This window comes from Enhydra lutris, unplaced genomic scaffold (assembly GCF_002288905.1).
Source record: "Enhydra lutris kenyoni isolate GAN:26980312 unplaced genomic scaffold, ASM228890v2 scaffoldscaffold55, whole genome shotgun sequence".
Lineage (NCBI taxonomy): Eukaryota > Metazoa > Chordata > Mammalia > Carnivora > Mustelidae > Enhydra > Enhydra lutris.
Genome location: NW_019154139.1, coordinates 11885627 through 11901070, shown reverse-complemented (window position 1 = coordinate 11901070; position 15444 = coordinate 11885627). Strand labels below are relative to the sequence as shown.

General features: G+C 40.9%; 1 protein-coding gene across 1 annotated transcript in view; it reads right to left on the bottom strand.

The window, feature by feature from the left end:
• The window catches only part of LOC111157519 (RNA binding fox-1 homolog 2), a 266387-nt gene that overhangs the window by 31315 nt on the left and 219628 nt on the right, over positions 1-15444 (bottom strand). The window contains exons 4-5 of the mRNA XM_022518998.1: positions 3096-3242; positions 243-296 (exon numbers count right to left, since the gene is read on the bottom strand). Coding sequence (XP_022374706.1) covers positions 243-296; positions 3096-3242 — 201 coding nt within the window. The remainder of the gene's footprint in view (positions 1-242; positions 297-3095; positions 3243-15444) is intronic.

The following is a 15444-nucleotide window of genomic DNA, read 5'->3' as shown; positions in this document are numbered from 1 at the left end:
CTCCCGACCTCCCTCCTCACACCTGTCTTGCTCCTCCCCCCACCCCTTCCCTCCCCCAACTGAAGTATCAGGATAAAGACGGGCCATGTGGTCCCTTAGTTTGAGAGATAATCTGATCCAAGCCAGGTAGTTTGGGATACTTTCCGCAGGCTTGAAAAACAGCTTTAAATTTTCTGATTCCTTGCTATTTAAAACAAAACTAAAAAGAAGCCAGGCACACTTAATACTGAGAGGAAGCTTACCTTAGAGCCACGTTCATTAAAGATTATTTCTACATCTAGGATTTTGCCAAACTGCTGCAGAGACAAAAATAAAAAAAATTTATTCATGGTCAGCTTTTTGACCACATACTTTATTCTCTCCTGAAAAAGGCACAGGTGTTTTTTTTTTTTAACTACTTATTCAACCTCCATGTTTCTACTTGTTGGCAAGTCCCAATACCGGTTTCTGATCTTCCCTCGTCAATGAGCCGACAAGGCTTCCTGTTCCACTCCTTTTTCAGTTCGCCCACTCACGCATTACCCACCTCCACCTGGCAGGAGACGTTCTTGGAAGACCCTCGCAGTGTTACCCTTCGGGTACTTCCTCACGGACAAGAACTGGGGCTTTTCCTAACTACGTGTTTAATGTTTTAAATGTCTCCGTTTTTAAGAAGCAAATCCTAAGCAGAAAGATAAACTAGTGAAGGCTGTTTTTCTTTTTCTTCTTCTTCTTTTTTTTTTTTCTTCTTCTTTTTTTAATTGATAAAAGTAAACCATATTCACTGCAGAAGTCAGGAAATACAGATACATAAAAAGGAAAAGAGGAAACAGAGAACGAAGATCATCTGCACACCTACCATCTCCCCATTCTGGTTCACAGCCTTCGCCGCTTTTCCTTACGTATACTTGGTTAAGGACATATTTCCATGTATTACCTTTTTTTTTTTTTTTTTTTTTTTTTAATGTGCTAGACAGCTTTCCAAGCCATTAACTCTACAGTGTGTTCTCATTTCTACGGACTACATGCTATTTTCCATCGTACTTAAACATTCACGGACATTAGACATGATTTCATTTATTTGCCATTTTAATATTTCGGCACTGAACGTCATCAAGAACATTTTAAGTAATAACTCTGTTTTGTAATTAATTAAATATTTTAACATTTGGGAACAAGCTAGAAACACCGAGCCTAAATAACTGGGTTAGTGGCAGCTCAACGGCTAACTGGAGGGGCGTGCAGTCACAGTGGTTACACAGCAGAGGCGTGGAGAAGGTGACAAGCCAGCCTGTCTGCCTCAATGCTTAGATCAACTCCACAGGAGGGATGTGCAGGAAATCTCTAGGGATCTTTCTGCCCCCACTTTCCTCGGAGTACTGGCCTCACAGACCCAGTGATCTCTTTCACTTGGATTTTAAATCAGAATTTGGGAAATGTGAAAACACTAAAAAAATGAAAAAAGCAAAACAAATCATGCTTTCTCACTGGGCTGAATCATTACTATCTTTTTCAGAAAACATGTACTAAGAGCCCATGTTTTCTAGAGTAAGGCTTCTGGGCTTGATTCCAGTTTCATCATTTAACAGAACATTAGGAAATTAAAGGAGAGAAGAAAATGTCTTATTTTAGGTAGGAGGGGATTTAATTTTATTTCTATGCCTATCCAAATAACTAAGATTGGAATGGTGTTTTAGAGTTTTCCTTTTACATTCTCTAATGCGTCTTTATACCATCCTGCTAGGGTTAGGACTGCCTTCCTTTAATGGTTAAGGAAAATGCAGCTGAAGGAAGCCACCAGTCAAGTTCACACAGCTAATAAAACAAAACATGGAATCCTTGCTCTACACCGCTGCTGGTGTCTTTCCAAGGGATAGGTGCTAACTGTGCAGGAAACAGAGCAACTCTACCAGGTATCCCTTGCGAGGAACAATTTCTTTCTTTCTTTTTTCTTTCTGGATGTAGCAGCCTTATAGGAAAGGCATAATACATTTCAAGAAATCACTGATTAACTCGCCTAGGCAGATCTTCAATGGACACAATTTTTCTGACCTGAGAGAAAACATACTTGTGACAGATGAGAATATACTCCATTTTCACTGATCTCCAGAGACCAGGATTCCATATTATCTCTGATAATTCAGTAGAGAACCTCATAACTCCTACTCCTGGAAAACTTCTTTTTAAATATAACCTCTATTCTTGACGCTGCCCTTTATATATTCTGTTGTTTTCTCTTCTGGAGAGATGAAGAGTTGGCTACCTTTTTCTGTCTACCTTTTCTCTTCAAGTACTTCAAGAACGTTATTAAAGCTCAACGCTGGCCTTGGCTTCAGTACAGAAAACACTCCAGGTACTCAGCTGTCAGTGACAAAATTTTGCTCCAGGGTCTTGTCGCCAAAAAGTGGCCATGACCAGGACTTCAAGCGGGGTGCCTGTTTCCCGACAGAGCACCACGCAGCAAGAGCCATGAGGGTTTTTTTAAAACCATGATCTCTTGTTTCTAGTTCAAGTTAAGAGTTTGCTCAAATGAAATCTGGCAACAGCGCATATGCCCGGAAAAAAACGTAAGACTTCCAGCAGTCATTCACTTTCCAGTAACTTAAATCTTTGCTGTTATACTATGTTTTCATGACGGTGATTTCGGGAGGAAGGGGAAGCTGGAAGAATCCATCAAGGTAGCAAATCAAACACCTACACCTGATTTTAGATACTGGTCTTGATGCTGCTAAATTATAAGCCCGGAAGTAGAAATAAAACACAGGTATGATCTGCTTCACAGACGCTAGGTCACTGAACTCGTAACACTCTGAAAAGGATTACTGTCTTTGTCCTGATTTTAGTACTGAAAGGCTCACGTCCCAAGAGACCCCTCGGTCCCGGGCAAACCTGGCGGCACAGTCACCTCCTGTACATGAGAACCTGCAAGGTCCACGTCTAGAATAACAGTAGTGACGGCGCTAGGTGACAGAAGTCCCTGAACACCGATGAAAACACTGACTCACCTTAGGCTCTCTCTCAATCTATGCGTAGTCTTATCCTAAAGTCCTAATGACTTATTAAAGTACACTGGCCGGATTAAATTGTCCACCCACGGAAGGACTCCAGAGACTTACCCCAAACATCTGTCGGAGGTCGGGGTCCCGGAAGCGGAAGGGAATATTGGAGACGTGCAGCCGTTTAGGGGTGGATTTGCTCTCGGAGTTCTCACTACTTTGTGTCTGTGACTGCTGGCCATCTGTCTGGGCTCCCCCTTCCGTCTGCTAAAGCGAAGAAACAGACAACATGGAGCGAAAAATAAATAGATTACTTCACGAGAATTCTGTAAAATTAAGGCCCCGCCCGACCCCACATGTTCTTAAACAATTCTCAAAGTGTCTTTAAGCAAAAATTAGAGTTGTCCCTTCACAGGGAAAAAAAAACAAAACCAAGCATGATACCTCATTCAAATTGCTATCATTTACAATTCGAGTTATTTTTTTTTTTTTTTAAGATTTTCATTTACTTATTTGACAGAGATCACAAGTAGGCAGAGAGAGGGGGGAAGCAGGCTCTCCGCTGAGCAGAGAACCCAATTCGGGGCTCGATCCCAGGACCCTGGAACCATGACCCGAGCCGAAGGCAGAGGCTTTAACCCACTGAGCCACCCAGGCACCCCTCGAGTATTTTGAATATTTACAGAACATTAATGAAATGGGAGAAAAGAGGAATACTAAGTGACCTGCCCAGGACCACGTGGAGCTCCATTAGATATGAAAGATACCAAAACTGAAGACATAAAAATGGTACCATTATTCTTCGATTCTTAGTGCAGTTTTCCACTTCTGAGATCTTTCTATTTTGAAAGTGAAGAGTCTGTTGTACGTAGTTGAGGTCACTGCATTTTTGGTCTATCATTTTAGGAAATAAGGGAATATCTGAATGTTTCATTCCCTCTATTAGTTCCAGAGTTTATGACTACGGGGTCACCAAAGTATCCCAACATTATTCCTGACGAGGAGACACCTAATGATAATGGGCATTTGGCTTCAACCTGAAGGAGCGTCTGCTCTGAAACCCATCAGCACTCTCCTCCTAATCCATGTGATTGCACCTGACAAACCCAGCTGACGTCAGCCCAGGGAACCCCAGGCTCCTGCAGCCCAGAGCGAGGCCCCATTTACAAAATCTGCTGGGAGAGGCTTTATGAGTCCAGCATAACCTACTGGACAATGTAAACACTGGGTCTATGTATCCCCACAGTGAAAGGGCACATGTAAGCATGGGTGTACTTTTAATCCTCAATCTCTTTTGCAACACGGCAGGCTTTTTTGCCTCCCAATAAATCCTCAAAACAGTTGCGACAGAGAGAAACACTTTGGACAAACATCCAACAGGTGTGAAACAGTCTAGGTATTCAAAAGTATTCATCTGGCAATTTAGAAACCTTATGTTTTCACTATTCCCTGTGAGGTGCACACCAAACCGGACGGCTCGCGGAGCTGATCAGAGTTACAACTGAGTCCCTAACGGATTCTTCTGCGTGACGCAGAACAGAGCCCCCTTCGACCCAACCTTCAAGTCAAAGAAACTGTGAATCACAGATACTTTTGGCTCAGAGACATTACCAACCATCTCGAAATGGAGTTTGAGACTTTAAAATATAAAGGATAATCAGGAATAAACCCGGAATGAATGCTAGCTTTTCAAGTGTCAATCGAAGTGATGGCAGCTTTTATCTCATCCCATTCAGGCCTTGCAGATGGCTTAAATGTGCAATGATTCATTTGATATAAAAATAGCAGAAAAGGGAAGAGCTATGAAGCAATGTTCTGCGAAAGTGTAAGGTTTTCAATCATCAATCTGGGCACAATGCAGACTAAACAAAACAAGTCCATTCAAAGACGAAACTCACTAAGTTACTGAAACAGCATCAGGGACACCAAAGCAATAAACAGTTAAGTAGAAGCATCGACTACAACTCATGACCACCCCAGCACCTTCAGACTCGCCTCTTACATCTCACAGCTGGAGCCAAAGTTTAAAACCACCAGCTCTGACCTGCAGGATGTCAGTGCATCACTCTGATAAAAAGTCACCAGTTTTATATATAATTTACCCATGTAGTTCATATAATGAGGTGGCAGGATAAATGAAAACTGATTACTTCAAAGTATGTTGCCCAACGTACTTGTCACTTCAAGTTTTTACGGCCTTGAAGACACAATTTAAGCAGGATAGAAGCCAGATTGGATCATTTTCTGCCTTGCAGTGAAAACCTACATTTTAAGTTTTTTTCTTATTTAAGTAATCTCAAAACTGCAGTTTAACATACATAGATAAAAATGCAGAAATCAGGAGCATGAATGAATGTTCACAAAGAAAATATACCCAATTGAACTATCAAATCAGATAGCAACAGAACCCCAGGAGCACCCTAGTCACTGTCCCCTTGTGAAAGGGTCCTCACTGCCCCAACTTCTAATTCAGTAGATTAATTTGGCTGTTCCTGAATTGGAACAAAACAAAACAAAACAAAACAAAAAAAGAAAGAAAAGAAAAAGAAAAGGAATTATACAGTATGTACTCTGTTGTGTTTGTCTTCCTGTATGCATTCTGTCTAATACACATACCTACATTGTTGTAATTCATCCATTCTTCTTTCATTTTATAAACATATAGGACTTACTGGAGTTGCTTCCAGTTTTGGGGTATTAAGGATAATGTTCCTGTGAATATTCTTGCTACATTCTCGTCTTTCGGTGCAAATAGCCATTTCTGTTGGGTACATATGCACGTAGGAGTGGATTTGCTGGGTTTAGGACACATACTAAGTTCACTCTTACCAGATATCACCAGTTTTCCCAGTGGCTGTACTGACTTATTCTCGGCTGTGGATGGCTGTGAGAGTTCTATCTGCTCTCAGTATTGTCATTTTCATTGTAAAAATCCTGGCGGGAGGCAGGGGCACCATATTGTGGTTTTTAATTTGCCTTCTTCTCTTTAAACCTCAGATCCTTCCTGCTTTCCACTTAAGAGAATTTTGTTGAAAAGCAGGAACTCCCTGTGAAATAGCAACTATTTCTTCAGCCCATACTACATCATAGACCCTCCTGTAAACCTTTTAATAACACTTATACTTTATATAGTGTTTACTATTTGCCAAACACTGGCCTACGCATTTTATGTCTTTTAATTAATATAATTCTTAACAACAAACCCTAAGAGTAGGTACTGTTTCTTTCTTAAACATGAGAATGTAGGAGGTACTATTTTTTACCCCACTTTTCAGATGAGGAATCTGAAAACCAGAAAGACTGCCCAAGTTCTGGATCAGGGGTTCAAACACAGGCAGTATGGCCCCAGAGTACATGGTCTTAACCACTACGTCATGTTGGAATGTATATGCACTTTTATCTTCTCTAATGCTCACAATAATCTACAAGGCAGGCACTATTACTACCCCAATGGACAGAGGCAGAAAGTAAGACAGAGAGAGGTGAAGCAGGTGCCCAAGGCCCCATTAAGTGGCAGAGCAGCAACTGAAAACCAGGTGGCTTTCATGTGCCAGCCTCCTGCCCAGCATGGCACCCATGCTTCCTCCTTCTCATTAGAAGGGAGAACGCGTGTGGATTCCACTCTTTCTCAGGACCCTCATGGGGCGGAGCAAGACCTCCCCTGGGCTGCAGGCAGGCATGGGGTAAGACAAGGAAAGCTGTCCAAGAATGACATATATCCTATATTTTGAGGGAAGATTAACAGGTCAGGCCACAAAGGGAGGAAAAACAAGACTAAGAAAACTGGCAAAGGCACACTGGCACTCACAGGAAACAGCCAGACAGCTACTAAACGGATACTCAAAGGGGCTGAGCGGCAGATTTCTGTACACAGTGGACATAGGAATATGAAATACACATTGGGGGTGCCTGGTGCTCAGTCATTAGGCGTCTGCCTTCAGCTCAGGTCATGATCCCAGGATCCTGGATGGAGCCCTGTACTGGGCTCTCTGGGGAGCTTCTCCCTCTCCTCCTCGCCTGTGCTCTCTCATTATCTCTGTCTCTCTCTCTCAAATAAATAAAACCTTAAAAAAAAAAAAAAGGGAAATATACATTGAATTTAATTAAACGAGATACTTCCCCGTTCGACATCCCCAACTTTAAGTCTGCCTCAGTATCAACTACTAATTGTTGAAATACATCAGACAGAAGAAGTAAGGAGAAGTTTTTAGGCTGTATCTTTTTTTTTTTAGGCTGTATCTTCGGCAAAGTGGACAGCAGGACTGTTTGTTCTGAGAAAAATCTCAGTGTACACTACTGGTTTGCTTTATTTTCTATTGTTAGCTACTGAGCCACTTTACGGACTGTATAAACAACCTCCCAAGGTTCTGTTCTTCCCTTCTGTGGTCATTTTCTGACCTAATTTATTCGCTAGGCAGGGGATGAAACAGAAGAGGCTGGAGTCTGTGCGCCGCAAGTTTACAGTGAGGGCTGCCCGTGGCACCGCTGATGGGACTAGTGGCGATGTATCTCTTTAAACAATCTGGCTGCCCCAGTGAGGTCTAGCTATCTGTCCACACCGCAGAGGAGCCTAGAGCTTTTTACAACGAGAAGCAAATCAGGTTTATAAGTCTCAAAGCCTCATTCTAGAAATGAAAACTAAAAATGTCTTGGTTTGATGAACTCACACTTTTAAAATTCCTAGAACTGTGAAGTGGATTAATTTTCTGACTTCTCTATGAAACAGTGGCAATATTTCCACTATGGACTGTGAAAAGAGTGTTCTGGGCAATATGAGATGAAGTGTTACTTTCCAAGTCTCTATCATAGTCACATTTAACACATAATCTGTGATAGTAAGGAATCTCTTGATAAATTCAGAAATATACTTTGATTTATGGATTTTCTTCGATATTTATTTTCTTCAATATTTATTCCTTTTGTTTTCTGAGATGACTTTATTTCTTATTTTCACCTCTGTGAGGCTGAAGAGGAAGAAGAAGAAATTTCATTCACAGCAAATTTCTTGAGAATCAGATTCATGTCTGAAAACATCTACTAAATTAATCCATGTCAATGTAGTTTGGGTATCTAGGTTGAAATTCTAGGTTAATTCTAGGTTGAAAAGAATTCCTTTAGAATTCTGAAGGCAGCTCTAAAGCATTGTCTAGCTTTCCATGCTGCTGTTCAGAAACCCGAAGGCATTCTTTCCTCCCATTCTCTCTGGTTTGGAGACTGTCCAGTATGTCTAGTGTGCTATAATTTCATAATGATATCCCTTAATGTGAGTTTGTTTTATTCTGATCTATTTTGCTGGTAATTCTGTAGTCTCTTTTAAATTGAAAATTAATGTCGTTCAGTCCTGGGAAGTCTTCTTGAATTATTTTGCTGATGATTCCCACCCTACACATTTGGTCTTTCTCTCTGGAACTTGTATTACTGGACACTGGATGTTTTGGACTGGTCCTCTTATTTTCATACTTCTTTATTTCCTCTCTGGCTTTGGGTCTTTTTTTTTTTTTTTTTTTGGGATAATAGGTGTTTAATTCCTTATTTGAAAACTTTGGGGCCAAATGGATAACAGAATTCAGAAGTTTTAGGATTTTAGGAAGGTAATGGGTATAACCCATAATGTAACTCAATCAGACTTGGGACAGTGATATTTCTTTATGTGCATTCATATAAATGTGACAAAGATATATACAGGTTGTGAGTTTTGCTGCTAACTTATGAAAAATCATCTGATTTTCAGAACATTTTTGGATTTTAGATTGTGGATAAGGGACTACAGACCTCTACTTCTTTGATCTCATCTTCCAGCCCTCCCACAAAGTTTTCACATTTTGTTGACTTTTTTTCCTTCAAGATTTTATTTATTTATTTGACAGAGAGAGAGAGAGAGAGAGAGAGAGAAGCAGTCTCCCCACTGAGCAGGGAGCCCCATGAGGGGCTTGATCCCAGGACCCCAGGATCATGACCTGAGCTGAAAGCAGACGCTTAACTGAGCCACCCAGACACCCCTGTTGCCATGTGTTTAATTTCAAGGTTCATTTTTCTTCTCTGAATCCCACAGTCTCCACCCTTTTAAACTTCATTCTTGTTTAGAATCTTCAGTATCTTCTCTTTATCTCTCTAAAGCTGTAGATTATTGCTTTGGTAGTTGTTTAGAAGTAAAAGTTTCTTTTCATTCCCAATTTCCTTTTTGTTTGCTTCTTTTTGTTCTCTATCTTGCATGTTGTAGGTTTCCTCAGGAATCTAGCTATCCTTGGTTTTGGCTTAGAATTAAGAATTGAGTGGGGGGAGGTAGCTAAAAAAACTGGTAGTTCTAAACGGATGGGGTGGAGGGGCATGAGGACTTGGACTCACTCCAGTTAGGGAAGCGATGTTGGGGGAACCCCCTGACGTGTCCATCTTCAAGTCTTTCCTCTTGGGTCAGTTAGGCTCCCAGAAAAGAGTTTTCCAGTCTTCTATCTGGAGCTGTCAGTTTCTGCAACTTCTAAAATTTTTGTGGTGTAAATGGAATTATTTCTCGGACTTCTCCCACAACTGGCTTAGAAATAAGTTCGTGTGGGTCTGCTAAGCTCATCACTACTGGGACATCTGCTTTCTAGCTTCCAAAATTAATAACTCTCCTATTCTTATTGGTTTATAGCCCTAAAAACACACAAACACAAAAACCATTTATTGCATTCTTGGAGGAAGCAAAACTAGATGGGTGTATTCAAAAGTAACCTGGAAATAACTCCTGTTTGATAAAACCTTATAATACCATATGTACATATGCAACAAAGCGTATGTGTGTTTTGAGCTAACACGTATAAAATATTTTGGCGAATACCGCTTGCTTTCAAAAGAACCTTTGATTCTCAGGGAGAGCCTTCATTACAGCCCTTTGCCAACGCACACTTAAAAGGCTGTGGGAGGATAAGCAGAGACCTTGACAATGAGACATGGTTCTCGGCAAACAGTAAGCCTGTAAATATAAATTCAAAGTCTTTTCCTTTCTCTGTTCTTCAGAGACTGAAACTACTCCACATAGAAGCTGAATATGATTAAAATATTTTGGAATAAGGAGACATGACAACTAACTGCAATATGGGACCCGGAACTGGGTTTAGAACAGAAAAAAGGACATTAGTGGAAAAACTGGTAAAATGTGAATAAGGTCTATATTCTGCCTTAATACTGTACCAACACTTCTTATTGCCTTGTTTGGAAAGTTGTACTGTATCCATGTAAGGTAATGACATTAGGGGAAGTTAGGTGAAGGATTATGCAGAAATTTTTTGCATTAAGAATATTAAAACACAAAGAATGTCTAGTTGGTTTCATGACTATACACAAGCACAACTGTGGACAAATGCTTGTAATTGTATTCAGTATGCGGGTTGGACCACTTATCAAAGTCAGAAATGGGCTGAAAAGTCTATTCATTCCAAATTACTGGCATGGTGAAGAAAAAAAGCACATTTAATCTGAAACCACTATTATGTACTCCCAAATCAGAAGCTATTTAACTTACACATCTCCTTTACTTACAGAAGGTAAGCCCCACAAAGTGTCATCTCCTAGAGCAGCTTCCCTGAAGATCTCATCATTTTGAGAACAAAAGCATGATTCCTGGTTGGGTGCAATTTCTTTCTGATGGGGACTGGTTTTCAGTTAAAGTTTAAGCGGATCCTTCTCATAGGATGAATCAGGGATTTTCACAATGTTACAAGTCAGTCACATACGGTATAAGGGACATGGTTCTGAAAACTGCGAAGTTCAAGACTAAACTTATCAAAAGATAGCAGATATTTCTCTTAACTGCTAAAAGTAGAGCTGCCTTGTCAATCGCCATGTATTTCAGACAGCTGTGAAATCAGACAACCATTACCAAAGTTTCACTTGGGAATATTCACATTGGTTCTGTTAAAAGAACCACACTGTGTCGGGGAGGGAGTCACTCATGCCAGTAAGCCCCAGTTCAGCAAACCAAAAGTGATCTCCGTTTCTCTGCGGGGCTCTGCCAGAAAACCAAGGCCCAGGTCAACCAATCAGACTTGCCTGCTCAGCAAACGTTACCTGACCTGGCTCTGCACCATGTAAGGAAAGCAACCTTGCTCTAACCAATCAGCAAATGCCCAGTGTAACTTCCTTGTTCCTGCTCCTTTCTGCCTATAAAATCTCTTGTACAGCTCTTCTGGGCTCCTTTCTACCTGCTTAGATTGGATTCAGCCCAACTCACGAATCACTGAACACGCCAAGAAGACCTGCGTAATTTACTCAGTTGAATTTTGTTAACAGTTAAAAATTTACACAAAAATGAAATTTCATTAATTTTTCTCTATTACCCTTTTCAAATTTGAATGATTCAAATTTATATAAAATAAGACCATGATATATCTTATACCCAAGAAAATCTAAGGAAAAGATCACTCCCAAAATAGTTTTAAGTGCATCTAAAAGCACAGGTGTAGGGGCGCCTGGGTGGCTCAGTGAGTTAAAGCCTCTGCCTTCGGCTCAGGTCATGATCCCGGGGTCCTGGGATTGAGCCCCGAATTGGACTCTCTGCTTGGCGGTGAGCCTGCTTCCCCCCCACCCCTCTGCCTGCCTCTCTGTCTGCTTGTGATCTCTGTCAAATAAATAAATAAAATCTTAAAAAAAAAAAAAACACACACAGATGTATGTGTGTACCTCAAAAATCTCGCAGCAATACCTCCCAATGGGTAGAATGGCAGTTCTACAGGATGTTAACAGGTATTTTGCAGAAAATGGGTTTCATGGTCAAATAAATTTGGGAAATACTAGACTAAGCAAAGTCAACAGATTTCCTATTTTCTCCCCAAACATGTATTACACATATAATTCATTCCTTTTTTTTTTTGTAGAGCCGGCTGTAACATTCACTGATAAAGGTATGGCTCTTAGGGCACCAGCTCCTATGCAGGCGAGGGAAGAAAGATTCTCTCAGGAGAGAGAACTGGATGGCCCATTCATTTCATAAATTAAGGCTGCCTATGACACCTTCTTTGAAATAATTATATAATAACAGTATTGTAGCTAATGCTTACTGACATTTACTCTGTGCCAGGCATTATCTTCAGTACTTGCTATTCATTTTCTCATTTAATCCAAAAACCCCTATCAGGTAGGAACTATTAATACCATTTTTACAGATGAGGAAAATGAGCACTAGAGTTATAATTTTCAGATGGTTATGCATTTAGCAAATGGAAGGAGGAGCTGGGAGCTAAACCCAACTCTACCTGATTTCTGATCAGAGAGATTTCTGGGCTCAAGCACCCTAACCACAATCACAGTATTATGTAATAACGTTTTTTCTAAAACAACTTTAAAAACCAAATTTCAGTTTTTCCTGATAAAATTTTAAAAAGTGGGTTGGGATACTTTTCATTAGGTCATTTTACATTACCTTAAAGAAAGGGGGGGAGGGACTACAACCCATGTTGGTCCACCATTTGAAGTATTTTTATAAATGTTTATATTGGATGGTTTAAAACACGGTGGAATCAGAGCATATGAATTCCTTCTTCGGGAGTCAAAATGCCCTAATATGATCAAATGATTTTCTAAAGAGTGAAATCTTGACCTCATGCTTATTTGCTGAAAATAATGGTATTTCACATTGCTCAAACTTGTGATAGAACACTTGCGATATACTAAACATAAAATTATTTTATCTAATGCCACCATCAGACACAATTTTTGGGGCACGGAAAATTGAATTTATGTCTCTGTAGAGCAATTCACTAGTCAAGAAAAATTACTTTTAGATTTAGTTATTTTTAAAAGAAATGCTTATGCATTTCCTTTGTGTATTTGAATACTGCTATGACAACACAAATTCTGAGACTCTGGTCTTGTCTGGGCATTTAAATGTAAGCACACTTTTTTTTTTTCAATTAACTAGTAATTCAATTTTCTTCAGATAATATCTAGTTCCACCTTCTCAGTAGGTCAAAGTGCTATAAAAAGGAATTACAAAAGGTATCATTTGCGTATGTAATATCATCATAAGCTGGTATCCCACTGTGAAATAGAAACCATAGCAAGTCACTTATTTTTTTAAACCAAGAGTGAGAATCATAGAAAAATTATATATAATGTAAAATAGGGAAACACGCACAGAAGATCACCTCAATTAAAAACTTTATCCTTAACTGAACGCTTCTTTAATACTTTAATGTACATTTTAGAATGAAAGATATCTGTACATTCTAGGTGGAGTTCTTCAGTTTAAAGTTGAACAATCAGTGGAAGCTGAGAAGACATCCCTGTGGATGCCTTTTATTTTTTATCATTTGCACGGGGAGGCAGAAGGAAAGCATGTGGCTGAAAGCAGATTTCCTGAGCTCCGTTACCAGCAAGCTGTAACCTTCTGTGTTCAAGTCACTTAGAACTGCTGACCTCTGTTGTAAAAGGCAGGCATAAAATGATTTATAAATCCATTTTAGCTTTAAAACTCAGTGATTCTAATCAGTTTACTGATTTCAAAAAATAGTACAAGATATTTATGAAAAATGTACAACTCTTTAGACAGGTTAAGAAAACCCATGCCCGTAAATGAACCATTAGTGCTTCTTTATCCTGGCCCTAACACAGGAGAGCAGGAAAGGGCAGCAGAGCACAGAATTACCATTCCCAGCACTGCTTAGTTCTAGTTGCTTTTGGCAGGGGAGGGAGTTGGTGGTGTGGGTAAGTAAAAGTAAATAAAAGTAAAAGTAAATAAATGAATGAAGACACGCAAGGGAGAAGCAGCAATCATCATGAGGCTAACAATATTAACAATATGCTGAAAGGTGTCTTGAGGGTCATGAACCAAAGGGCAAGTTTCTCCATTAAAAATATCCATGTCTGGGGTGCCTGGGTGGCTCAGTCGCTGGAGCATCCAACTCTTGATTTTGGTTCAGGTCATAATCTCAGGATTAGGGTTAGGGTGGGATCAAGCCCTGCATCAGGCTCCGTGCTCAGCGGTAATCTGCGTCTCTCCTCTTCCCTCTGACCCTCTCTCCTGCTCTCATGCGTGCTCTAATAAATAAAAAAATCTTAAAACAAAAATATCCAAGCCTGGCTTGGAGTGTGGTTTTCTGTAGCAACTCGTGCACTTTCAGACCAGCCTACAGTCTGCTCATGGATCGAGCTCTGAAACGGCCAAGGCGATCACAGCATAACTGGTAAATTGGAAACAATGGTGGATGGTTTGTGCAGGTTCACCATCTTTTCCCTTTTATTACTCTGGAGGGGAAATGAGGGATTCTCCTGGGAGAGGACAGTCAGATGAGTAACTTCCTCTGTGCTCCCAGGCCTTCTAGTTCTAGCTGGGAAGCAGGCATGCTAACGATGATGCCTATGCTGCAGGCTGGGGGTCACATGGGCCACGGCACGCAATGTGAGAGAAGGATTTGGGCCCCATGCTTCCCATTATGTTCCAGAAATCCTCACTTGGGCAAATGGACCCATGTTAAGGGCTATCACTCCTTGGCTCTGTTTTAGTGGGATACCAGTCCACAAGGCACTTGCCAGTAAGGGAGTCAGTGGGCAATTCCATGGAGGATGGTCACACTGATCTTCTGATAGAGAAAGTGACAGAAAAGCTGGCTTCAACTCCAAGAAAGAGCACGCAACAAAGCAAAGAAACCGAGGATGGTGGACAGCATGGTGTTCTCGTTACCTTTCATTCAGAAGTGTGCCTGAAGGCTACCAGTGAGGAGGGCTGTGGGGTCTACGGCTGACCCACACAGTAAAGGAGGGTCCCTCAGCTATGCCTTCAGATATCTGCTTTACAGCCATCAACAACTCTGTTCAAATACTTCAAAAGAGGGTATTAACATTTCCTACTAACCAGTCACAGATGCTGAACCTTTATGATTTCTTTTTTTCTTCACTCAAAAAACACTTATTAGGGTGCCTGGGTGGCTCAGTGGATTAAGCCTCTGCCTTCGGCTTGGGTGATGATCTCAGGGTCCTGGGATTGAGCCCCATGTTGGGCTCTCTGCTCAGTGGGGAGCCTACCCCCCCCACCCGCCTGCCTCTCTGCCTACTTGTAATCTCTCTCGCTCTGTCAAATAAATAAATAAATAAAATCTTTAAAACAAAACAAAACAAAAAACATTTATTGAACATCCATTATGTGCCACTGGGAGTAATAAGAGGGCAAGCAGTAACTCCCGTCCTCAAGGAAAACGTAGTCGACTGGGTGGGCAGAACGTGCACGTGGACACAACCCTCTGAAGAGGACACACGAAGCCTGTCTACCACACATGCTCCAGTCACTTACGCCTGCCAGCACGTGGAAGAGCATCTAAACACACACACAGCTGAGGTCCTTTCTTCTCTGCAGGCAGGCGCGGGGTAATCAGGATCCCTGGCTGCCGCCTCTTGGCTAACATGCAGTATGGGACAAGCCGACTGTCAAAACAGGCTCTTCTTGTCTAAAGGGCCCAAGAAGCTAGCCCAACGTGAAAACCAACTTTTGAAATACATT